This window comes from Capra hircus, chromosome 1 (genome assembly GCF_001704415.2).
Source record: "Capra hircus breed San Clemente chromosome 1, ASM170441v1, whole genome shotgun sequence".
Taxonomy (NCBI): Eukaryota; Metazoa; Chordata; class Mammalia; order Artiodactyla; family Bovidae; genus Capra; species Capra hircus.
In genome coordinates, this window is record NC_030808.1 from 145,799,846 (window position 1) to 145,825,738 (window position 25,893).

The 25,893-nt window shown below is 55.2% G+C and overlaps 1 protein-coding gene across 3 annotated transcripts; it reads right to left on the bottom strand.

Moving 5' to 3' along the window:
* FTCD (formimidoyltransferase cyclodeaminase) lies at positions 9,826-24,881 on the bottom strand. Of its 3 annotated transcripts, XM_018052343.1 has the most exons (14): positions 24,745-24,881; positions 23,976-24,159; positions 22,862-22,990; positions 21,999-22,087; positions 21,742-21,921; positions 20,629-20,766; positions 20,399-20,530; positions 14,816-14,877; positions 14,356-14,485; positions 14,106-14,267; positions 12,648-12,691; positions 12,334-12,472; positions 11,066-11,161; positions 9,826-10,060 (listed from the first exon to the last, which is right to left on the bottom strand). In XM_018052343.1, the coding sequence occupies exons 1-14, from the start codon at positions 24,796-24,798 to the stop codon at positions 9,974-9,976; spliced, it is 1,626 nt and encodes a 541-aa protein (XP_017907832.1). In that variant the 5' UTR covers positions 24,799-24,881; the 3' UTR covers positions 9,826-9,973. The 3 variants fall into 3 exon arrangements, with proteins under 3 accessions (XP_017907832.1, XP_017907838.1, XP_017907846.1); XM_018052349.1 differs by lacking the exon at positions 24,745-24,881 and having other exon boundaries at positions 22,862-23,006; positions 23,976-24,059; XM_018052357.1 differs by lacking the exons at positions 9,826-10,060; positions 11,066-11,161 and adding an exon at positions 13,038-13,123 and having other exon boundaries at positions 12,425-12,472; positions 24,745-24,843.

Consider the following 25,893-nt stretch of genomic DNA (forward strand, 5'->3'; position numbering starts at 1 on the left):
CCCCAGCTTCCAAGTGACTGTACCAATAGGGATTCACATAACCCCCAGGACTGATCATATCACTGGGGCCCCTGGATTGTTCTGTGCACCGAGATGTTGCTGGGCCTGGCCCCATGTCCTTCCATGTTCTGGGCTGAAGTGTGTCTCTTCCTCGAACTCCCAACGTTCAAGTCCTTCCAGACACCGCACTCCCAAGGGACAGGATGGCCTCAGCCATGGAATTCACCTCTCTAGTTGACTCTGGGCTGAAAACAACGTACTTGGTTGATGAAATCTCACTCTGTCCCCGGACCAGGGCCAGAGTGCTTTAGGGACACTTGTTGGTGTTTGCACGACGATATTTGTGGATAGAGATAGATGGTGGAGAGATGATGAAGAGGTGATAGAGATAGAGGGTAGATAGATAAGTGATAGAAAAACATGATGGGTAGGTAGGTTGATTGATTGATGGGTATATTAATGATTTTAACAGAGTGATAGACGATAGATACAGATAGGAGAAATGAGACAGAGGCGGGTTTTTTCTGGCAGCCTCGGTGACTTTGTGTTCAGATACCCAGGTATTTTAAGTTCACCCTCTGGGAAGTGCCCTCTTAAACCTGGGCTGTTTATCATCTGCAGGGCCTAGCCTAGCAAAGGTCTCCAACATGGGGTCTTAAACACAGTCTGGAGGCCAGCGGTTGACCAGGTGTCCAGGTGTCTGCAGGGCCACCATCCCCCCAAGGCTCTTGGGAGGGATCCTTCCAGGTCCTCCAGCTCCTGTCGCCCCTCCACCTGCAGCATCCCTTAGACCTTCACGCATGTTCTCCTGGCTCGTCTGTGTCCACGATTCCCTTTCGCACACGGACACAGTCATGTTGGATTAGAGCCCATTCCATCCAGGATGACCTCATCTCAGCTAATCACAGATGCCATGACTCTACTTCCAAATAAGGTCAAATTCTGAGGTGGGGGCTAGGACTTGGACGTGGGAGTTTGGGGAAGGGAGACACAGTTCGGCTCAGGACATGGGGAGGGGGAGTGAGACTGACTCACTCCGCCTCTCCTCATCTGCCTGTGCAGCCTGCAGCTAGAGGGCAGGATATCCCACCAAGTATCTTCCCTTCCTTCGCCCCTCTCTCCCCCTAGAGAACTCGACAAAATGCCAGCAGGGGACAGAGAAGAGCGCCCCAGGTCTCAGAGTGCAGTGCTGGTGCCTGTGAACTTCCAGGGGTCATGGCAGGGTGGAGGGGAGGGGATGGCAGGGGTCCCTCCCTCCAGGCAGGTCTCCAGAGTTCTGCCCACTGGGCCTGCACAGGTCCCCTCTGCAGAGGGAAGGACTCTCTCTCTCTCTCTCTCTCACTCTCTCTCTCTCTGTGATGCTGGTGAGTGGGGGGCCAGGTTCCTTCCAGGGCACAGGCCACCCTAGAGAGCTGCAGTGTGCTCACCACACTGGCATCCTCCAGGTTCTCCCCTGAGGGCCCCAACCTCCCCAGAGGCCAAGGGCACAGCTCCCTCTCAGGGCTGTTCTCTGAGCCCCCACGTGCCCAGCTCTCAGCCCTTGGGGGACCCCCAGACTCACTCTCTGCCACATACATGTGCTGAAATGATGGTTTCCTACAAGGCCCTTTACTCCATACACACGGGACACCCTCAGACCTCTAGCAAGGCCGGGTTTGCAGGGCCTTCCCGCTCTGCCTGCTCACCCCCACCCAACCCTACTCAGTGTGGATCCTCTCCCTTGAAAGCAGTGGACATGAGTGAAGGAGACCCAGCAAAGATGAACCCAAATGGGCTCACTTGGGGCAAAGGTCACAAAAGGAAGCCTGCAGAGTGGCCACAGGACCCACAGGACAGAGGGGCGCCAGCTACCCCTCCAACCTCCAGGCAGGCATCACCAGCATGAACTGTCCACGAGCTGGGACTCCAGGTCCTCATGGGAGCCCAGTGACTCCCAGGCGACAAAAGTCTGCACAAAGGCATGGGTCCACCTACCTAGAAATGGCGTCCTTATTCCAGGACCAAAACACAGTGTTCGAGGAGGACCCTCAGCCTGAGTGGATGTCACACCTGTCAACTCCACTTCCCACAGGAAGGACAGTCGACCCAGAGAGTCTAGACCCTCGAAGTGTCCATGAGGGGCCTGACCAGCCACTCTCCTGTCTCTAGAAGGCACATCGCCTCACTGGTGTCCCCACACAGACATCCCTCGTGAATAACCCCACACTAAGGCCCCCCACCAGTACCCCTCAGCAACAGCCCAGCACAAACATCCCCTCACCAAGGACCCTCACCAATGTCACCATTCTAACGTCCCCACACCAATGTCCCACATGAATGTCCACTCACTAATATCCCCTCAGTAATGTCCCCTCAAGTAACAACCCCTCACTAACGTCCCCTCAGTAATAACCCCTCACTAACATCCTCTCAGTAATGCCCCCTCAGTAATGTCCCCTCACTAATGTCCCCTCAGTAATAACCCCTCACTAACATCCTCTCAGTAATGCCCCCTCAGTAATGTCCCCTCACTAACGTCCCCTCAGTAACAACCCCTCACTAATGTCTCCTCAGTAATGTCCCCTCAGTAACATCCCCTCAGTAGTTTCCCATACTAACAGTTCCTAGTGTTCCCTCAAAAACGTCCCCTCAGTAACATTCCCTCACCACCATTTCTCACTAATGTCATCTCACTAATACACTTCAAGAGACACCTGGAGTAACAGGCAAATTTGGCCTTGGAGTACAAAATGAAGCAGGGCAAAAGCTAAAAGAGTTTTGCCAAGAGAACACACTGGTCATAGCAAACACCCTCTTCCAACAACACAAGAGACAACTTTACACATGGACATCACCAGATGGTCAATACTGAAATCAGATTGACTGTATTCTTTGCATCTAAAGATGGGGAAGCTCTATACAGTCAGCAAAAACAAGACTGGGAGCTGACTGTGGCTCAGATCATGAACTCCTTATTGCAAAATTCAGGCTTAAGTTGAAGAAAGTAGGGAAAACCACTAGACCATTCAGGTATGCCCTAAATCAAATCCCTTATGATTATACAGTAGAAGTGCGAAATAGATGCAAGGGATTAGATCTGACAGACAAGTGCCTGAAGAACTATGGATGAAGGTTTGGAACACTGTACAGGAGGCCATGATCAAAACCATCACCAAGAAAAAAAAGCAAAAAGGCAAAAAGGTTGTCTGAGAAGGCCTTACAAATAGCTGAGAAAACAAGAGAAAAGAAAGGCAAAGGAGAAAAGGAAAAATAAATCCATCTGAGTGCAGAGTTCCAAAGAATAGCAAGGAGAGATAAGAAAGCCTTCCTCAGTGATCAATGCAAAGAAATAGAGGAAAACAACAGAACGGGAAAGACTAGAGATCGCTTCAAGAAAATTAGAGATACCAAGGGAACATTTCATGCAAAGATGGGCACAATAAAGAACAGAAACAGTGTGGACCTATCAAAACCAGAAGATACTAAGAAGAGGTGCCAAGAATACATAGAAGAACTATACAAAAAGGATCTTAATGACCCCAATAACCACTATGGTGTGATCACTCACTTAGAGCCAGATATCCTGGAATGTGAAGTCAAATGGGCCTTAGGAAGAAGCATCACTACAAACAAAGCTAGTGGAGGAGATGGAATTTCAGTTGCACTATTTCAAATCCTAAAAGATGATGCTGTGAAAGTGCTGCACTCAATATGCCAACAAACTTGGAAAATTCAGCAGTGGCCACAGGACTGGAAAAGGTCAGTTTTCATCCCAATCCCAAAGAAAGATAAGGCCAAAGAATGTTCAAACTACTGCACAATTGCACTCATCTCAAACGCTAGCAAAGTAATGCTCAAAATTCTCCAAGCTAGGCTTCAACATTACATGAACCGAGAATTTCCAGATATTCAAGTTGGATTTAGAAAGGCAGAGGAACCAGAGATCAAATTGCCAACATCTGTTGGATCATAGAAAAAGCAAGAGAATTTCTCAAAAAGAAAAACATCTACTTCTTCTTTATTGACTACGCCAAAGCCTTTGTGTGAATCACAACAAACTGTGGAAAATTCTTCAAGAGATGGGAATACCAGACCATCTTGTGTGCCTCCTGAGAAATCTGTATTCAGGTCAAGAAGCAACAGTTAGAACTGGACATGGAACAACAGACTAGTTCCAAATTGGGAAAGGAGTAACATCAAAGCTGTATATTGTCACCCTGCTTATTTAGCTTCTATGCAGTGTACATCATGCAAAATGCCAGACTGGATGAAGCACAAGCTGGAATGAAGATTGCCAGGGAAAATATCAGCAACCTCAGATAAGCAGATGGCACCACCCTTATGGTAGAAAGCTAGGAGGAACTGAAGAGCCTCTTGAGGAAAGTGAAAGAGGAGAGTGAAAAACCTGGCTTGAAACTCAACATTCAAAAAACAAAGATCATGGCATCCGGTCCCATCACTTCATGGCAAATAGATGGGGAAACAATGGAAACATGACAGGCTTTCTTTTTGGGGGGCTCCAAAATCACTGCAGATGGTGATTGCAGCCATGAAATTAAAAGACACTTGCTCCTTGGAAGAAAAGCTACAACCAACCTAGACAGCATATTAAAAAGCAGAGATATCACATTGCCGACAAAGTTTTATCTAGTCAAAGCTACAGTTTTTCCAGTAGTTATGTATGAATGTGAGAGTTGAACCATAAAGAATTCTGAGTGCCAAAGAATTGATGTTTTTGAACTGTGGTGTTGGAAGATTCTTGAGAGTCCCTTGGACTGCAAGGAGATCCAACCAGTCCATCCTAAAGGAAATCAGTCCTGAATATTCATTGGAAGGACTGATGCTGAAGCTGAAGCTCCAATACTTTGGCTACCTGATGCAAAGAACTGACTCATTAGAAAAGACCCTGATGCTGGCAAAGACTGAAGGCAGGAGGAGAAAGGGAGGACAGAGGATGAGATGGTTGGATGGCATCACCAACTCAATGGGCATGAGTTTGAGCAAGCTCCGGGAATTGGTGATGGACAGGGAAGCTTGGTGTGCTGCAGTCCATGGGGATCACAAAGAATCAGACACAACTGAGCAACTGAACTGAACTGAACTGAATATGCTTCCAGTTCCATCCCTCACAGACGTTCCTTCAAGGGTTTCCTCACCAGTGACCCCACACTAACATCTGGCTCTGTCTCATATCGCGTCACCCACATCCACACACTGATGTCCCCTCAGCCAAGCCTCCCCACCAACACCTCCTCACAGTGTCTCTCAGGAGCATCCTTCACTTAAGTCTACAAACCAACATCCTTTCACCAACATCCCCACAAGAACACCTCCCGCTAATGTCTCCTCAGTAACACCCTCTCACATTCATCCCTCACAAACCACCCATCACCAATGTCCCTCACTAAGGTGTCCTCAGCAGATCCCTACACTAACAGCCCTCACACACTTCACCATGTGCCCTCAGGGACACCCCACATGAACATTCTCACTAACCTCTCTTCCCAAAGTCACGTCTCCAACATCCCCGCAATAAAGGCCCCGACATCTCATCACTAAGTTCCCCTTACTAATGTCCCTCAGCCACTTTCTTCCCCAGAGTCCCCTCAGGAACACCCCCTCACTACCATAACTTCACCAGCGACTACACCTTTGTCCTCTCCCTGATGCTTCCTCACAACAAGCCTCTGTGACGGCCGCATGTCCACCGCTGCTCACAAGCTCCCTCAGCCTCTGCACTGCTGTCCCCTCAGTCCCACAGCTCAATGGCAGCCACTCGGGCTTGAGGGTTAGGTGCCACCTGAGCCCCTGCTGGGTGCCCACCATGCAGTGGGGTCAGCTGAGCCAAGGCTGTGGGAAAGGAGGGGGAGGCCCTGTGTTTCTAAGCTGACCTCACCCTCACAGCCCCCACCACCTGGAGAGACACCTCATGCCTCACCTCCCAGCCCCTCAACATGGGAGGAAATGGCAAAGGCAGCCAAGGGGTGACCCCCAGAGACACAGAGAATCAGGACCAGCGGGCTGGGGGTAGTTAGGGGCAGAGGCTGGTGCACCAGCAGATGAAAGCGCCTACATCTCCAGGAGGGCTGACAAAAGGAACGGTTGTGAGCATCTACTAATACCACTGCCTCAGAGAAGCAAACAGGAGCAGATGAAGGGGTTCTGAGGGAGCCACGGCGACTCGGGGAGCCTCGGATGTGCCGTTGCAGAGTGGCTTTAAAAACCCACTTGCAGTTCTTCTGAATGCCGCTTGAAAGGAACCCAGTCCCACCCCATTCGGCCTGCAGGACCCCTCCCCACCCGCTGCGCTGCCCTGTGCAGGCAGGCCCCAGGTGAGCCTCTGAGGCCGCTGGGCACTGGCCCCTTTCTGGTCCCCACACTCCACACTGCATCCCAGCTCACCTTCTTTCCTGAGTTCACCCCTTGGGGACCTTCCCGGAACGTTCTTTGCATTTGCACACAAACACGCATATGTGCATCCACACACAGACAAGCACACCCACCACAGCCTGCTCCCACACTGCCCTTGCTGGTTTGACTCGTAGGAGCTTTTCTGTTGGTCGATAGTAACTTCAAATAGGTTCCTGACATTTGCTCTGGTTATCATGTCTTTTACCAAAACAGGTTTTTAATTTCCCTATAAAGTACTGGGCTCTCTGCCTTGCTCCAGGAGGACAGACCCTCTACATCATTTTCTCTCAATATTCTGCGTGGTTACCTAACAAGTGCGCGCATGCTTTTTGGTTTTCCCATGTGCATAGCCCGTCTGGAAGGAATTTCAGGGTGTGGTGATGTTTTGAAATTACTTTTAATGGGAATGTCCTGGAAGCCAGAGGCTGCCATAGTAGGAGCAGCTGAGGTGGGGAGACCCCGCCCCTGGGAAGGAGCTGGAGGGTGATGGATATTTAGGACTGGACGGACTAGATAAACAGGCTATACATGTGAACAGACCGCAGAAAAGGAAATGCATCGTTAATATAACAAGACAGTCACCCTCAGATGCAACAGAAGTTTGAGGTGTGTTGGGAAGTGTATCTGTCAGCTCCTGCTACATAACAACCAGCCACAATGTCTCATGGTGGGACAGTTGGCATTTACTTCATTCCTGAATCACCCACAGTCACCTGCGGTATCTCTGCCTAAGACTCCAGGGGCTACCTCAGCTAATGCCCTGGGGCTGTGGGTCAGTGGGGATGCTTAGGCCATGGCTGTGGCTGCTCGGGGAACCCTGTTCTCAGGTGGAGGTAAATGGTTCCCAGACAGGCAACAGGTGAGAGTCTCTTCTGACCTGCTTGTTACCATGCTCACCTCCTCTGCCCTTATCCCAGCATCAGAGAGCTGAGGACACACTCTGCTGTCAGCAGTGAGAACCGGGGCTCCTCCAAACTGCCACAGGGCTGCGAGGGAACTGGGGTGCTGCGGCTCAGCAGGGCACCACCCTAGGACGGCCTTGTGCAGGACACACACGGGGCTGAGAGGAGCAGCAGATGCTGAGGGCGTACATGACCCCGTTGACCCGAACATCAGCTCACAGGGAAAACTGAACCTCTGTGTGGGAATCACGGGCAGGGTTGTGGTCACCATGGAGCCGGGCCCTGGGGGTGGGGGTCAGGAGGATTCTGTGATGGGGAGATGGCCGCTCAGGACACACACCTTTCTGAATGTGTCTCATATTTCACAATGAAATGGTAAAGGAAATACAGGGAAAGGACAAGTGAATAAAATATACATTACGTAGAGTCTCTCTAACCCACTCCAGTCTTCTTGCCTGGAGAATCCCATGGACGGAGGAGCCTGGTGGGCTACATTCCATGGGGTTGCAAAGAGTTGAACATGACTGAGCAATTGAGCTCAGGAGTCTCTCTGAACGCTGACGTGAAAGACCTCGGGGCTAACACATTAACTAGAAACAAAAATCAGCATTGATCTGCTCTGTATAAGTAGTGTCAAGGAATGAAGAACATAAATTCACATGTGTTTGTGTTTGCATAAATAAACACTAAATGGGCACAAAGAGGGAATTCAGCGATTTCCTGATGAGGATGGGAAGGCGCTGGTGGGGATGAGGGGGCGGGGCCTCTCTGCAGAATCTCTAAGCAGCCCTGGGTTTAGAACCAGGTGACCTGACACACTGCCTATTTTGAAAGACCTCAGCCTGCAGACCCCTGGCAGCGCTCAGTCCTATAGCAGCTCTGACCCTCACCATCTGCAGCTCCAAGCCTCATGGATGCTGCCCTCCTGGGGTACCCCCGCAGGGCCCATAGGTCACACCTCTTGCCCTCCTCCACCTCCAACTCCCAACACCCCGAGGACCCTGTGGCCCAACCTCCAGTGGGCCATCATCATCATCGTCAGCTCAGCTCCTAGACCAGAGCTGGCCCAGGTGGATCTGAGAGGGTAACAGGCAGGAAGGCCAGAGGTCCCCAAGAGGCAGGAGGAAATAAGTGACAAACATCCTGCCTGGAACTAACCAGTGTGTTTTTTTCTTATGGGAAATGTTTTTCTTAAGCTATGTTAAGGAAGCTATGTATTTGCTTTAGAATTTGCCTTTCTTCAAAATGGTTCCACCTAAGACTAACTTTTTTTCTTTTTTCAAACCTTGGGCTGATAATGGTTCAACAAACCAGTATTCCCTGTCAATTGTTTTATGGTTGGGGGTTGACACCTCATGTCATCTTATCTATTGTGGGAGCAGAGCCTGGTGAAACTCCCTCAGCTTTGAGTTGTCTCTCTTATCTGATTAATCGTTTTCTAACAGATATAAAACACCTTGCTAGAAACTAGCAAGGGGGCTCTCTTTTCCTGTCCCCTTCTGATGTCTAGGGGCTTCCCTAGAAGCTCAGTTGGTAAAGAACCTGTTTGCAATGCAGGAGACCCAGGTTCAACCCCTGGGTCAGGAAGATGCCCTGGAGAAGGAAACGGCAACCCACTCCAGTACTATTGCCTGGAGAATTCCATGAACAGAGGAGCCTGGCAGGCTACAGTCCATGGGATCGCAAAAAGTCAGACACAACTGTGCAACTAACTTTCACTTTCACTTTTCACTTTCTGATGTCTATGTCAGAAGTTTTCCCTGTCTCTATTATGCTTTAAAAGAAACTCTGCTACACAAAAAGCCCCAAGTCGTTAAGCCTCATCTCTGACCCTGGATGGAAATCCTCTCCTCTGGAGGTCACAAATCCCAGCATAACACACAGCTCACAGAAACAACCTTTCAGGTCTTGTCCTGTTGCCTCCAGCCCCGGGAATGGCGGGGCAGGGGGGCTTTGGCTTTCTACCACTTCCCATCCCTCCCTCACCACCCAGGCCCTGCAGAGACCCTCCTGGGACCCCCACCACTGGGCCTGGGCCACTGAGCTTCCACCAAGAAAAGTCAGTGCCCAGTGCCTGGGACTCTCCCTTCTGGGACCCCAGGTCTGACACTGCACCCTCTTCCCCTAGAACCCGGGACCTGGCCCACACATCACCTTCATGTCCCCGGCCGCTTGCTGCTCTCATCTTCTCCTGTCCTGGGAGGAGCTGGTCCGGCCACCCCTCACCTTGGTGGATCCCCCACCATTCCCCTGTCCATCAGGCAGCACGGCCCTCATCCCTCCATGAGATCTGAGAGTCCTACTAAGGGGGCTCTGGCCCCCAGGACCCCGGGTACTCTGTGACCCTGTCACCTCGTGCTCCACCCCCATTCCCTCCCACTTGTCCCTCCCCTCGTCCTCACCAGTGCCTTCCCATCCGTGTTTGGCACCTCTGTGTTTGGCGCCTCACGAGGTCCCATTTCTGCCACTCAGCTCAGACCTCCCCCAAGCCCCTCACTGGGATCCCACGTGCACCCCACATGGACCCCACAGGCACCAGTGTGTCATCACTTTACTGGCACTGCCAACCCCAGCCATGCCCACTCCTCACAGCCCCCTATCCTTGCCCCTCATATCCCCCCCAGGATGTGTCCGGAGCAGCTGCAAGGGGGAGTGGAGTCGGTCGATTCCCCGCTCAGCCATCACTCCTGCCGGGCCTCCAGCCGGTCCAGCACCAGTGCTGCCTGTGTCTGGGCATCTTGCAGGAGACTGGAGATACGCTGGCGGACCTAAGAGACACAGGAGCACTTCATCACCACTCACCTGCCACCCACCCCACGGGCCCAGCCTCCCTGCTGGTTCCCTGGGCTGTCCACTCTGGGTGGCCCCCAGCCTCTGACCTGGGGAACTCCAGATCCTCACAGGTCTCTCAGTGGGGGTGGGAGAGTCCCTCTGTCCTTCCTGACGTTTGGGGCCAGCAAGGCCCAGTCCCCACCCTCCCAGTCTCCCTACTTTATATACCACTGCTGAAGGTGGGGCTGTGTCCTCCAGGCCCAAAGGGGCAGCTCTCAAGTGGCTAGTCTGTTATCTCATGCCCTAGGGTGGACAGGGCCTTCCCTGATGACAAGCTCAGCTTGGCTAGAGAGGCAAGTCGGGACTGGCTAGCCCTAGTGCTCCCATTCCCAGTCAGGAAATCACTTTTTAACAATCATCACAAAATCACAAATACAGGGTGGTGGCCAGGGCTGGGAATGGGGGTTACTGTGGGGCCTCCTCTGGAGTGGCAAGAATGTTCCAGCACTCGATAGAGGGAGTGGTCTCAAAACCGTAGATGTGCCAACTGCCTCTGACTTGTATAATTTAACATAGCGAGTTGCACGTTCTGTGAATTCTCCTCCAAAAAGAGTGACAATGAAATTGTCACAAATGCTGAAGTGGGACAATTACACAGTCCAGCAACTGCTCTCTGAGACCACGTGTTGCCGGTGCTGCAGCCCAGCCCATCCAGGGGACCCGGCCCTGGCCAGAGCCCCCAGGAGGGAGTAAGGGGGTGCCAGTAGGCACCCAGGCCACTTGCCCTGACAGAGACCCTGAAAGAAGGCCCCAGCTGTCCCCTGAGGCCTGCGTTCTGCAAGACAGGCCTTGTCCACCCGTAGCAGCTGGAGGACTGTCTCGTCAGACAGACACATCCCTCCCTTGCAAGGACATGCTAGCCAGGTGCCCCCGGGCCCCACATGCGGGAACCAAGGCAACCTCCAGGCCTCTCGGTAGGCCCGGCCTGTGCCCCCGCTCACCTGGTCCTTAAACGCGTCATCAGTGACATCCTTCAGGTTGATGAGCACATTGAAATATGCACCAAACACAGCTGTCTCCAGGGCCTTGGCTGCCACCTGCAATGGCCAGGAGGCAGAACCAGCCAGCCGTGATGGGGCAGGCTGCGGGGCCTCCCCCTGCCCACTCCTCAGCCCAGGACATAGCCTGGGGGTCTCACGCCTCAACCCTGAAGACGGCAATCTGCCCGGTCACTAGAGCCCTCGGGAGCCCGGAGTCGCTGGACAGAAGCCTGGCCCTCTCCAAGGTGGGTCCCAGGGCCCCTGTGCCACCCAGTACTCAGAGGCCCACCCTCAGCTGACCACCCGGCAGTCCACACCCTGCTGACCTCAGCACTCCAACCCTGCGACCCAGTGATGCCTCAGGCACAGCCCAGGCTGGAGACGTGCTTAGCCCAGGCTGGGTGCATGCTCAATCACTCAGTGTCCAACTCTTTGTGACCCCATGGACTGTAGCCCGCCAGGCTCTTCTGTCCGTGGGATGATCCCAGGCAAGAATACTGGAGTGGGTTGCCGTTTCCTTCTCCAGGGGCTCTTCCCGACCCAGGGATGGAACCTGTAGCTCCTGATTGGCAGGCGGATTCTTTACCACTGAGCCACCTGGGAAGCCCGGAGCTGGCCGCACGGGGCCTTTAACAATGAGCACAGCATGTTGGCAGTTTACAGGCCCCAAGGGGCCACAGAGATGGGCAGCACATGCTGGGCCAGGAAGACCCAGAATGCAGGAACCATGGCCTCTGTGCTCAGGCAGCTTCTAGAACCTTCTCAACAACTCACAGGCAGCCACCTCCCAGGAAAGGAGTATACAGTCCTTAGGGCCTGAAGACCAGACACTGAAAACAGGTGTCTCTCTGTAAAGACCATGTGGCTGGGGGCCTCGGATCGGGCTGTAGACAAACAGCACTGGGTATGATGGCCCTTGTCCCCAGGCCTCCATGAAGAGGCTACAGACAGGGCGCGAATGCATGTCTGCGAGTGCCTGGGGTTTCTGGGAGAGGGGCCAATGGGGAGGAGGGCGGCTGGGGCCAGATGGGACAGTCGGAGGTGGACTCTGGAACACATTTGAGTGTCTGCCTCTGCGCTGTGACCTTGAACAAGATCTTAGTAGAGCCGGCCCTGAAGGCTGAGATGGACCAAGACACCCTGCCAGCACTCACGTCTGCTGGCTCAGTGAGCAGCTGTGATGCCCACTGACCCTTCACTCTGCACTGACAACAGGGCCTGCCGCGTACCTGCAGATCTGACCTGCAGGCCAGGTTCACGCACAAGGCCAGCTCTCGCAATATCGGCCACAGCGAAGCCACCGTCTCTGCCAGCGCCAAGGGCACAGCCACTGCCTGCCTCAGCCCCTCCTGCAGAGCGGCCTCACGTCTGGAAGCAAGGCCATTGGCAGTCAGAGCCTGGGGCGCCCAGACACCCCCAGTCCCTACCCGATGACTCCTTGAGGAGCCCATGGAACCAGGCTGGGGACCACAGGGAAATCGTTGTTCAGCCACAGCACACCCAGCGGGAACTGACCAGTACCAGGGATGTTCGCTGCACTCACCTGTCCTTGTCCTCAGGTGTGTTCTTGGGCAGCTTTGTCGCTTTCTGCCAGAGCAAGCACAGAAACACAGCGGGGTGAGGGACTGTGACAAGGGGACTGGGAGCCTGGGGAGGGCGGGGGCCTAACACAGCGCCCACCACCTCCAAGTTTGCTTCCATGGATCACAGATCAAGAGCCACCTCTGAGGGACTGGGGAGGGGGCCAGAGGGGAGTGAGGGCTCCAGCACCAGTCTTCCCCACCCACTCCAGGGGAGGCAACTGTGCAACCCCAGAGACCAGCATAAAGGTTCAGGCCGTGTCCCCCCACCCCCGAGGGCGACACACAGCCCAGGCCTCCTTCCAGGAAGTATGAAACTGCTCCTCCCACTGCCCCGCCCATGTGAGACGCACCAAGAGGTGCACGTGACCTCCAGGTCGGATGGCCGTGTTGTCAGGGGACCTCGGGAGGACCACTCCAGGCACCACCCACGCAAGCTCTGCAGGGGCCACAAGGCGGCATCCTTCATACAGGAAACGCACTCACCCCGGGGCGAAAGCCTCCCCCGAGTCACTCACACAGCCATCCACTGAGGCCCAGCAACGGAGGCCAGCTGTCCACCCAGGGCCCAGGTGCAGACTAGACTTGGCCCAAACCCCCCAGCAGGGCTGGCCCAAGGCCTCTGCCCCAGGCGTGCCCAGAACACTGTCCACCCTCACATTAGGTCCTGCCCCAAGGTGACTTTGGGCACTGGTGTCCGCCGGGAGCTCACACCTTCCCCAGCAGGCCCTCCTCCCCCGTGGAGTCCACCCCCCTTCCCTCCTCTCCTGTGTCCCCTGCTGGCTCTGCTCTCACACACCCCTGGGACTTCTTGACCTTGAACTCACACCTCGACCTTCCTGTGAGTCCCCTGACCTCCACCCAGGTCTGCCAGACACCCCTCCTCCGGGCCCTCCTGAACAAGGGAGGTCTGGATCTAGCCTCCCAGCTCCCATGGCCCTTTCCTTCTGTTGCTGAGCTGTCTTCTCTGATCGCTAACACTGTGACTGACTGTGTTACATGTAAAGCTTTCTGTTCCCACTCTTTCGGGACCAGAGCTCTTCTCTTCCTCCAGGATCTGCAGGTCTGGGTGTCGGCCCATCAGCAGGGCGCAGGCAGCTGGGCAGAGGGACGCTGAGCCTGGCTGACCCTCAGGGCAGGTGTTCTCCTCTCCCCCGACCCCCAGCCCTGCAGAGACTCTGACCTGGGGTCACACCTGCACCAAACCTGCTGGGCTCAACCCAAGAGCAGCCAGACCACTGTCCCCTCCCTCCAGGCCCCCTGGTCTCCAGACTTCTGTGCTAGTGGCAATCTCCCCCTCACCCCCATGACCCTGGCCCACCTTTCTCTCCTCTGGAGACCCCCATCACTGTCTACTGAGCCCACTGTCCCTCAGGTCCTGCTCCGTAGGGCCAGTGGTGACGGCCCGCCTGCACACGCACCAGGTAGGCCTCGAAGGCCCGGGCGTCGGCGTCCACCATCGCAGTCAGCTCAGCCACGGCGGCGTGGAAGGGCGGGATCAGGCGGCGCATGGTCACGTCCAGATGCTCGAACTGGCGCCGCCCATAGGTCATCAGGCCGGCCATGGAGGCCAGGGCGGCGCCCTGGGGAGAGGGCGTTGATCATGGGACCAGCCCCGGGCCGGGCGCCCCCATCCCCACCGCCCACCTCCTCGCCCCGGGCCCTACTCACCATGGCTGCACTGGCTGCTGCCACGGAGCCGCCCCCCGGGGCTGCTGAGCGGGCACCCACGGCCCGGATGAAAGCACGCAGGGGCTGGTCCACCAGGCGTTGCTCAGGCCCGTCCTGGGGGACCAGGTACCTGCAGGGCAGGGGCGGTTAGGGAGGCCAGGGTTGGGTGGGCTGAGGTCTATGTCGGAAGGTCCTGGGTCATTACTTCTAGGCTAGGAAGGTGGGACTTGGGGGGTCCCTGGCTCAGACCAGCACAGGGGAGGGGATATGGGCCCTGTTTGCAGAGCAGCCACCCCGAAAGTGGCTGTGACCAGCCAGGAGCTGTGTGAGGACCGAGTGGGACCTGTTGGGGCCTCACTGGGCCCCCCAACAAGCCCCCAGCCCTACACTTAGTGATGGAGCAGAGCTCTGGACGACCGAGGGGGTCTCTGCACAGGGGTGGGGGTTGGGGGCTGCTCACTCGATGATCCGCTCCTTGGGGTTGAAGGGGGACAGGGAGTCCAGGCCCAGCCGGTTCACCACCTGGAAGAGGGCCTGGTGAGTGGGGTTCCCTTGAGCCCAGGTCCCACCCCTGCTACCTGTGGGGGTGCTCCCTGGCCCTGGTGTGGAGCTTGCAGGGACACAGCTGCCACACACACACACCCACACCCACCAGCAGCCCTGCAGACAGAAGCTTTTCAAGGCAGGTGACCTGCCAGGCCCTGGACTCCACCCACTGCACTGCCCAGGGGAGACCCAGACCCAGTGTGACCCATCCTCCCCACGCGCGAGCATGTGGGCCAAGACAACTGCCTCTTGGACAGGGTTCCAGCTCCTGGGAGTCAGTGGCTCTGGCTCTCAAAGGCCCAGAGCTGCGTGAGCACCCCAGCTATGACCCTCGATATGTGACGAAAAGTGAAGTTTATCCAACTTCAAAACAAAGTTGGAAATAAGCTTTTGGTGAAATGAATTCCCCATATCAGAGAGGAATTCTTTTCACCTAAAGACGCTTTTAGGACACATCATGGCGCTGATGCTAGCAACACAGTCCCAGCCCCTCTGAGCCACATGGGGACAGAAAGCGACAAGTACGGGACAAGTTGAGAGCCAGGGATGGCCTGAGGTCTCCCGGAGGATGCAGGAACGAGGCGGGAACATACCAGAGGGCGCCTGAGAGCAGCCCACCCGCTGCAGAAAACCTCAGAGGAACAGGACTGTCAGAATGGATTTTAGTGCCCAAAAGCCTGGCAGGAAGTAAAGGAAACCATCCACTGCCAGAAAGCTCTCCCTGCCCTGGAGCTGGGTCCACCCGGAGACACCTGAGCCATCTCTCAGCAGCAGGGCTCAGACCGGAGGCCCCTGGAAGACAGCACCTCCAAGGATGCATTTGGGGAGAGCCACCCTTCACAGGAAATAATCAAGATCCTTTCCAGTCTGAGGCTTAGTTTGGTGAAGCCCCCAGATGGTGAAGCCCCAGAAAATATCTTTCCTGGGAATTGTAACCTGAGAGGGAGAGAGGCCACAGTTCACACAGAATTCTCTTCTGTGTGGCCCCAAAGCCCGAACAAGAGGCTCATCTACAGGGCCCAAGCAGCAACACTAGTTTAAACCAGTGACCAAGAATTCAGGAAGATCCCCTGGAGCAGGAAATGGCAACCCACTCCAATCTTCTTGCCCGGAGAATCCCACGGACAGAGAAGACTGGCGGGCTACAGTCCAGGGGGTCGCACAGAGTCAGACATGACTGAGCAGGTAGGCGTGACCAAGAATCACCACAGAAGAAAGCCAGGCACGCAGTCAGAACTCCCAAAGCCCCTGCAGAAGCATCAGTATGTGTGTCAGCAGGCACGATGCTTTGGAAAGCCAGACCTTCAAAGGCTGCAGATCTCAGAACTTTCAGATAAAGAATATAAAATACTATGGTTTCAAGAAGCAATAGAGAGCATCAAACATGTTAATAAACGATAAATAGATGTGGGAGAGGTGGAAGTGGAAAAAGGATGGAGGAGGGAGATTCTTGAGGCTGGATTTCAAGAGGCACAAAGTATTTACATGTCTTCAACTGTCGCCCCAGGGAGTGCTTATTAACAGCAACAGGAAAAACAAGAACACCACAGTGATAACCCTGGGTTGGGGAAACCAGTTCAACAAGGGGACCCAGGTAACGAACGCCCTGAGGGGGACACCCCATCACTTCGGTGCTGCTCTTGCCGGAAACGCACAAGCACACCCAGCCCTGAGAAAGGTCAGACCAGCACCCAGCAAGCAGTGCTCACAGCCCATCATGGTCAAGGAAGGACAGGGAGAACTGGGGCCCTGGTCCAGATTAAGGGCCGTAAAAGACAGGGCACGTGGACCCGCTCCTGGTCTGGGGCAGAGCCAGGAGAGGGAGACCCTGACATGATTTGATTACAGTCTGCAGATTAGAGCAGATCGTACTGTGCTGAATTTCCTGATTTTGATCATTGCACTGTGGTTGTATAACAGAATGTCCTTGATCTAGACAAATACACTCTGAATAAAAGAGGCATAAAGGGCACAGTGTCTTCAATCTACTCTGAAATGGTCCAGAAACAAATGTGATTGTGCGTGAATGTAGAGAAAGAGAGATACAGAAAATGGTGCAAAATACAACAATAGGTGAATCGGGAGGGAATAAAGCAGCTCCTGATACTATGTGCGCACCTCTTCTGTGAGCAAGAATTACATCAAAATAAAAAGTGACACAGAACTTTGTAATGGCCAGAAAGAGAACAAACCAAGCTATAAAGTACATAAGTGATTAAGAAGTGAAGCCTGAGAAAACCACAGCAAATACAGAGGGGGGAAAACGGAGAGAAAGTGTAGGAAAAAACAGGATATATGGAAGAAGAAAAGTGACTGTGTCTGCAAAGTGAAAGAACCAAACACTGAATCAAAAATAGTAAAGAAAATATTCTTGAAACTGAACAAGAATGAATCTGTAAATCACACAGAACCCTGTTCTAAAGAAAAACTGATGCAGAATAATCAACACCAAGACATATATGGCAGAGTTACTGAATTTCAAGGATAAAAAGAGTTCTTCAAGCATGGGGGAGAAAGAACCGGTCAGCAGGGGTGTGGAAGTTACCAGACGGCCTTGGACTCCCCCACCATACACACAGCAACGTTTATTCCAAAGGTGGCAAGGATGTGCCTGCAACATTCTCAGGAGAAAAACAAGTGACTGGAGGTTTTGGTTCTCTTTTATTGTTGTTGTTTAGTTACTACGTTATGTCTCTGCAACCCCATGGACCTCCAGGACCCACCAGGCTCCTCTGTCTATGGGATTTTCCAGGCAAGAATATTGGAGTGGGTTGCCATTCCCTTTTGCAGGGGATCTTCCTGACCCAGAGATCAAACCCACGTCTCTGAGTCTCCTGCATTGTCACGCGGGTTATTTACCACTGAGCCACCAGGGAAGCTCTTTGGTTGTCCTACTCTTTCGAAAGAATGGAGTCACACAAAGGCTTTCCCAAACACACTAGAACCTACAGAATAAAGCCCCCTTGAGCCTTTCTTCGAAAACCTGCTTGATTGCGAAATCTAGGCAACAGAGAAAGGACAGAGATGCACAGTGACCTCACTTAAGTACAGAACCCAGCTTAAATATCTATGTATATTTAATTCATGCGGACATGGTTACAGAAGGTAAAGGGTATACTTCAGACAATGTAAAAATAACAACGAAGCAATTTAAATCTGGACCAGCAATGACAGCTCACACAGTGCACTGATTTTCTTGTCTTTCTTCACCATGAGTCAAGAGACAGTCTAACACTAATTAAGAGCTAAAGGAGTAAGTATACTATGCAAACTTATAAAGGTAACCACCGAGAACAAATGAATTCAGCGAGGTAGCAGGATGCAAAGTCAACCCACAAAGATCAGTGCATTTCTGAACACTGACAATGAACACTGAAGAACAAATTACAAAAACAATTCCGTTTTCAGTAGCATAAAAAAAAATTAAATACTTAAGAATCAATTAACTTTACCAAGGAGGTGAAAGACTGCAATGAAAACTACAAAACATGCTGAAAGGAGCTAAAGACACTGAAGAGGACACAGCCCAAGTCCAGGGCGAGAAGATGGTGCCGTGACATGGAGCACCACCCGGTGACCGGCGGGGGCACTATGAGTGGTACCTTTCTGACAGTACCTTTCAGAGAAACGGGAAACCCCATCCTGGACGGAGGTGATGGGCGCACAACTTTATAAACATCCTTAACACCACTGACCAGCACGCTTAAATATGGCTAAGATGGGAAATTTTATGTCATGTGTGTTTTACCATAATTTTAAAAGCTGAAAAAATATTTAAAAGAACCAACTCCCTTAAAAAAAAAATGACACAGCTCTAAAAAACCAGAAACTAGAGAAGGGAGATGGAGAAGGCAATGGCACCCCTCTCCGGTACTCTCGCCTGGACAATCCCATGGACGGAGGAGCCTGGTAGGCTGCAGTCCATGGGGTCACTAAGAGTCGGATACGACTGACTTCACTTTCTCTTTTCCTTTCATGCATTGGAGAAGGAAATGGCAACCCACTCCAGTGTTCTTGCCTGGAGAATCATAGGGACGGGGGAGCCTGTTGGGCTGCCTCTATGGGGTTGCACAGAGTCGGACATGACTGAGGAGACTTAGCAGCAGCGGCAGCAGAGAAGGGAGAAAAGATGAGGATAAACATGGAGAGTTACTTTCTCATGTGCACAGCAAGCAGCCTGCAGATTGCAGACCTCAAGCTTCATAGACAGTGAGTTTTGGACAAATTTTGTAGCAATGCTGCTTCAAACAATTCTATGGGCCCCCTTTTTCCAACAGCATTTGCTCACTGTGTGCCTCTGTGTCAGATTTTGGTAATTCTCACAATATTTCAAACCCTCCACCAGCATTAAAATCACAACTCTCTGAAAGCTCAGATGAAAGTTAGCTTTTTTTTTTTTTTAGTAATAAAGTACTTTTAAGTATGTGCACAGTTTTTTTAGACACAATGATATTGCACACTTAACAGACTATAGTCTAGTATGAACATAACTTTTATGTACACCAGAAACCAGAAAATCATGTGAGTGGCTTTATTGGGATATTCGATTTATTTGCAATGGCCTGGAACTGAATATCTTTGTGGTGCTTGCACTGATAAAAATTGACAAATCACATTGATACATTTAGATAGATTTTAACTTAATAAATCAAAAATGGAGATGAATATGTTAAGTTATGGGCTTTCCCGATGACTCAGCAGTAAAGACTCTACAGCAGTGCAAAAGACCCAGGAGATGTGGTTCAATCCCTGGGTTGGGAAGATCCCCTGGAGAAGGGCATGGCAACCCACTCCAGCATTCTTGCCTGGAGAATGCCCAAGGATAGAGGAGCCTGGCTGGCTACCGTCCATGGGGTCGCAGAGTTGCAAACACAGAGTTGCATACACACATTATATTGCCTCCATATAACCGGAAGAAAACCACATCCTCCCTGCCTAAAAACAGGACAAAAGCAAGCCCAAGCATATCTGCTGTATTTAGTAAATACAAAAGGATAAACCCAACAACCAAAAGACAAAAACTCTCAGAGAAATCCAGTCATGTGCTCATTTTAAGAAATATCTTCAAAACAGAACCACCCTGAGGCCAGAGCAACAGGATGGCAAAAGCTGGCTACCGCCAGAGCTGGCTAGAGGGACCCAGGACCGCAGGAACCATGTGGTGAATAGCCCACGGAGGCTAGACTCACACCCCCAAATCTGGACGGGTCGGACCAGAGGAGGGGCAAGTCCCTCCATCGGACCGAGCCCACCCCTCTCACAGAAGTTTCACAAAACTGAATATATTTTAGGTCATAGAGAAACCCCCAACAGTGTCCACCAAGTGAAAAATGTGATCTCAACTTGCAGGCACAGACAATAAAACAAAGAAGGAGAAGTAGGAGGCCACATGGACAGGAACCCAGGCCTGGGAGCAGGTGCCTGGAGCTGCCGCCCTGCTCTCTCTCAGGACCCCCAGTCCCCCAGCCCCAGCCCCGCCCTCACAGGCCCTGCCCACCAGCCTGAGCCGATGCTCCTCCTCCAGGAGGAACAGGTTCTCCTGCTCGCAGTAGAAGGCGGCCGCGTCCAGCAGAGCCTTCAGAGGCACCAGGCCCACCAGCTGCGAGCCCACCACCGGGAGGCTCAGCTCCTGCGGAGGGCGGAGGGCAGAGGGCAGAGGTCGGAGATCGAGGCATCAGTGCCCAGGCAGCTGGGCTTGGGAATATGGGGAGGACCTGCCCTGCTCACCTGGGCTTCTCTGCAGGTCTCCTCGAAGACGGTGTGCAGCCCTGTGACCTCAAAGTCCAGGAGGTTCATGGACACCTGAGCCAAATTCTTCTCATCCAGGTACCAGCCGATGCCCTGCACCTTGCTCAGGCGTCCTGGCTGTGGAGGACAAGGCTTACCCAGGCCGGCCCTGCCTCTCCTGGCACCCCACACTGACAGTCCCCCCCCCCCCGCATCCCCTCAGCTGGCCCAGGGTCTCCCTTCTGTCCCAGACACGGGGACAAGGGGGGCCATGGCCTGAAGACTGTGCCGTGCAGCTGGTCTCCTCCTTGCCTTGCTCTCCTGGCCTCTCATCTGAGCATGGGATGGGCCTGCCCACCACCAGAAGCAGAGCCCCCAACGGCGGCTCACCCCACACAGGGTCCAGGCTCAGACCAGGCCCTGCTGCCTGGCCAGCATTCCACCCACGTCCTTGTCTTGGGCCTGGCTCCTTCCTCCCATCCCACCCCTGCCCCAGAGGCCAGCTCGCAGCCCTTGCTCTTTGGGGCACTCACTCCCCGTCAGGGGGGACCTCTGACTTCTGACCTCAGCAGAGCACAGAGCAGGACTGGGGAGCTGCTATGCTTTTATGCTGTGCTTGCCGACGGCTGAGCATTCGGGAGAGAAGCCGGGCCCAGGCCTCTGGGGGTGGAGGCTGACAGAGGAGGAACAGGGCCTCCTTCACCAGGTGTGTCTTTGTCTACCTGTGTCCAGTGCAAAGTTTCTGCAGAAGTGGTGCTCAAACTAGGTGGGAGTTCCTATGGCAGACTTGGTGGATTGGGGTACCTGGGGATACCTGGGACTCAGCAACGCCTGTTTTCTTATCAGCGTGGAAAAGCTGCAGTATGTTGGCCACAGCTGTAGACCTGCTGCTTCCATGGAAAATGTCCTTAAAGACTTGCTCCTGAACCTCAAACCCTGGAACCCTGACCCTGCCAGTCCTGCATGGCATGGACACCGAGGTGGGTGGGTCCACCCACCCACCCGCCATGTGTTGGGGGTCCACACATGGTGCCCAGCCTTGACCCTCTCTGGGAGCCCCTCGAGATGCAACAGGGACGGGCCAGGCCTCATGGGACTGCAGGCGCCGCCCACCTGGTCCTTCCCACGACCCTGCTCACGGAGATTGAGGGCAATGCGGTGCGCCTGCTCCTTGGTGCTGAGCAGGTTGATGTTGAACGCCAGGAGGAACTTCCGCGCCCCTGTGGCGGTGGCCCCCCAGCTAGGAACGAAGGAGCTGGGCCCGAAGTCGGGTGCCCACTCGGCCTGCTTGAGCTGTGGGGAGACCAGCGGGTGAGGGAAGCGGGGAGGAGGGCCCAGCCCAGACCGCCCCCTGCTGAGGGGCACAGCACCTTCTCAGGGAGGGCCTCGTACTCCCCGGCCCGGATGGCCGGCAGGGACTGGCGGCTGGTCGTCCGCGCGGCCTCGCCGTAGAGGTACACTGCAAAGGGACCTGACGAGTCAGGCCCCTGGCAGCGGGCATTGTGGGACCCCGTTCCTGCAGCTCCGTCTTGCTGGCAGCCCCCATCTCTGTGCCCCGTCAGGTGGGTGTGGGTGGTCGCTGATGGGCACTCTCTATGGGCAGGACCCCTCCTCTGCCCACCCAGGGGCAGGGCAGGCCCCACTCCCACTGCCCAGGCTCTGATGCCCCAGAAAAACCCACAAGAGTTGGGAGCAGGCATGCGGGGCTGAAAGGATATTCATGTTTCTCTCCAAAGGGCATTTTTGCTGAACAAAACATGGAATGTGGAGGAGAGAAAACAAACCTTACTGCCAGCTCCCGATGCCTGCACGAGGCAGGACCCATCCCCAAGTCGGCCCATCGGCTCACAGGCAGGGGCCGGACGTGCAGCTGGCCTCTCAGGTGTTCACCTGTTGCGTGTGCTGGGCTTCCCTTGATTTAATTCCCCAAAGAGACGGTTAAGGGCTTTCTGTCTGTCCATCTTGCTCAAGCCCTTCATGGAGCCGCTACTCAAGCCCACTGCCAAGCAAGGGTGACAGTCTGCCAGCTCCCTGATGGCTGGGACCCTGTCCTCACAGGTTCTCATCATAGGAGAAGGGGGACCTACTCCTGCCTGTCAAAAACCTGCATGGTAGAGTTTTCTCCCTTAAAATCTGCATTTTTCAGGATGTAAGAGCAGAGACCCTCACAGGGTGCCTGCTGTTGCCGCTGTTGAGCTGAGGTGAGGAGGGGCCACCCGCCCTGGGCTCTCACCTGGCACACCCAGCTCCTCTGCCAGCTGCTGGCCAAAGGCCTGGGCACACAGCACACACTCGTCCATGGTGACACCCCTCACCGGGATGAAGGGGCACACGTCCAGGGCGCCCATCCGGGGGTGCTCCCCTACACAGAGATGGGGCTGAGGAAGGGGACCTAGGTGTGGAACCCCGCCCTCCAGCCCCTTCTGCGCACATTCAGACTGACCACAGGGCCCCAGAGAGGCAGGCTGAGCACTGCGGCCTGTCGATGGCAAATCCCTCCCCCTCCCTAGCGACCACCTGCACTCGCAGGGAGGGGACTCCTGCACCCCACTGCCCTACAGGGTTACCTCAGAAGCTGAGTCCCACTGCAGGCCAGCAGCCCACGGCCAGATGGCAGCCCCACGTCCCCTCCCCCCAGGTGGCCCCCCATATGGCAGCCCCACGTCCTCTCCCCCCAGGCGGCCCCCCAGATGGCAGCCCCACGTCCCCTCCCCCCAGGTGGCCCCCCATATGGCAGCCCCACGTCCCCTCCCCCCAGGCGGCCCCCCAGATGGCAGCCCCACGTCCCCTCCCCCCAGGCAGTCCCCCAGATGGCAGCCCCACGTCCCCTCCCCCCAGGTGGCCCCTCAGATGGCAGCCCCACGTCCCCTCCCCCCAGGCAGTCCCCCAGATGGCAGCCCCACATCCCCTCCCCCCAGGTGGCCCCTCAGATGGCAGCCCCACGTCCCTCCCCCCAGGCGGTCCCCTAGATGGCAGTCCCACATCATCCCCCCCCAACCAGGCAGCTTCTCTGAGATAAGCCTCGGTTGCCCTTCACCAGTTGGAATCACTCATGAATTCCCTCCCCCTCTGTGAGAGGCCAGAGACCTTGCCCTTTTGACCAGTTCCCCATGTGTCCATTGGCCTTTGACACTGCTGCCCAAAGAATGTGTTTGGTTTGTGGGCTGTTGACAGATAGGGCTCTGTCCGCCATACCCAGGGCCCGTGCAGAGTGCAAGCACCTTGCTACCGGCCACTCTTGGGCCCCTGAAATGTAAACGGGGTCCAAGGAGCATCCGGCTAGCCTGTTGGCCCCTTGCCCTCTGCAAGTCCTGAGCGCGAGGCAGGCCACCCTCCCCCGCCCTCACCTCTGTGTCGGCTCATGTCGATGAGCTGGTGGGCAGCGCGGGCGGCATTCAGGGCCCCCTCCACCACGTCCTCAGGGCGCCCCACAAAGGTGTAGACGGTGCGGTTGGTGGAGGGGCCGGCGTCCACGTCCAGCAGCGTGCAGCCTGGGGTCTGCGCCACCGCTCGAGCGATGGCGTCAATCACCTGGGTGTGAAGCTGGGCCTACGCCTCTGTCTCCCCACAAGGAGTGGGGCACTGGAGCTGCCGGGGCCCAGTCTGTCCTGCCCCCACCCGGACACAGGGCCAGGAGCTGGTGCTGGGCATCTGGGAGCAGCGACAGGCAACCCCATGGGGAGAAACTGAGGCAGGGAGCAGAACTGGGTGGGAGGCTGCCGGGGCCCCTAGACGGTGACTACAGGCCAAGGTCACAGAGGGTCGGGGCCCCGGCCCCCAGGCAGCCCAGAAACTGCTGAGGCAGCCGGAAGGCTGCCCAGCGCTCTGTGACTCAGTTTCCTGCAGATGACCTGGGGGTAAGGGTGGGTGGTGGAGGGGAGGCCATGCCCCGCACAAGGACCCTCAAACAGCTGTGTGGATCAGCCTTCTGGGGCTCCATCAGCACCCGAGAGGCCAAACCACCTGCCCAGACCTGGACCAGGACCCCTCACTGGTTGCCCACCCACTGCTCCTTCCTCACCCTTTCCAGAAAAAACAGTCTCCAGGCCCCACCCCAAGCCAAGCCCTCCTGGTCCCAAGCCCCCTGCACTGTCCTGGCTGCCCCCAGGCCCTCACCTCCTGATTGTTCCCCTCTGAGAAGTTGGGGACACATTCCACCAGCCGGGACATGATCCAAACCCTGACCCAGACGCTCCTTTCACCAGCAGAGGTGGGAAGGAGGCTGGCGGGGCCTTTATTCCCCAATCAGGGCCCTCCCTGAGCCAGGCTTCTTATTAACTGGGAAGATGGGGGAGGGGCAGAGCCAGGACCCTGCGAGGCAGCCAGCAGAGGAGGAGGTGGAGGGGAGGACCGAGACCTCTGCCCAGCTGAGTGAGGGCTCCCCTGAAAGAAGTACTGGACTCCTGGGGAAAAGTCCTCAGCAGGCTACAGCCTCAGGTCACCCCAGGCTCCAGGCCCAGACGGGCCCAGGGCCCCCTGGTGACCCTCTGGGCGACCCTCCTGGTCGCTATTTCTTTGTGGAACAACTGAGCCTCAGGGCCACAGAAGGACAAGAGGGACCGTGTGTGAGGCCCTGGGCCTGGCTCTCAGCAGAGGTCAGCACAGCTGGCTGGCAGGAGGGTGGGTATTGTTGGGGGGGTGGGGCGGAGTGCAGGCCCATGGCACTGGGAAGGGGCAGGCAGGTGAGGCCCAGCTCCCACCCCACTGAGGCCAGAGAATCCCCACAAGGGGCCATGTACCCCCAGGTCAGCAGCACAGGGCCCTGAGCAGAGAGGGCCAGCTCAGGTCAATGCCACCTTGAAGTCCTTCATGATTTGTGAACTGGGGGTGGTGCTGTTTCCCTTCTGCAAAGGCCCACCCATCACATGGTCACCCTGGCAGCACACGGACCCCTGCAGGCCCCTCCCAAGAGCAGCCCACGCCATCCGTGTTTCTCCTGGCATTGGGTGCCCCACATGGCCTTTTGAGTGATCAGGTCCAAGGCCGCTTCACTCTTCTCACAGTCACCACGGGGCCAGGAGAGGAGATACCCAGGTCTTTCAGGCCCCCAGCTGTCTGAGCAGTTGGAAGCCCACCCCTCTAGCAGCTGCTCACGGGAACTGGAAGAGGGAGAAGGGGCTGGGGGAGCCCAGAGACCCTGCAGGCTGGGGGCAGGCCCGTCCTGTGCAGCTGCAGCTCCCGGGTGACTGTGGGTGAGTGTGGGTGACCAGCCATTGCACATGGAGCCCCAGCACCACCTGGCCCTCACCCCAGCACGGCCTGGAG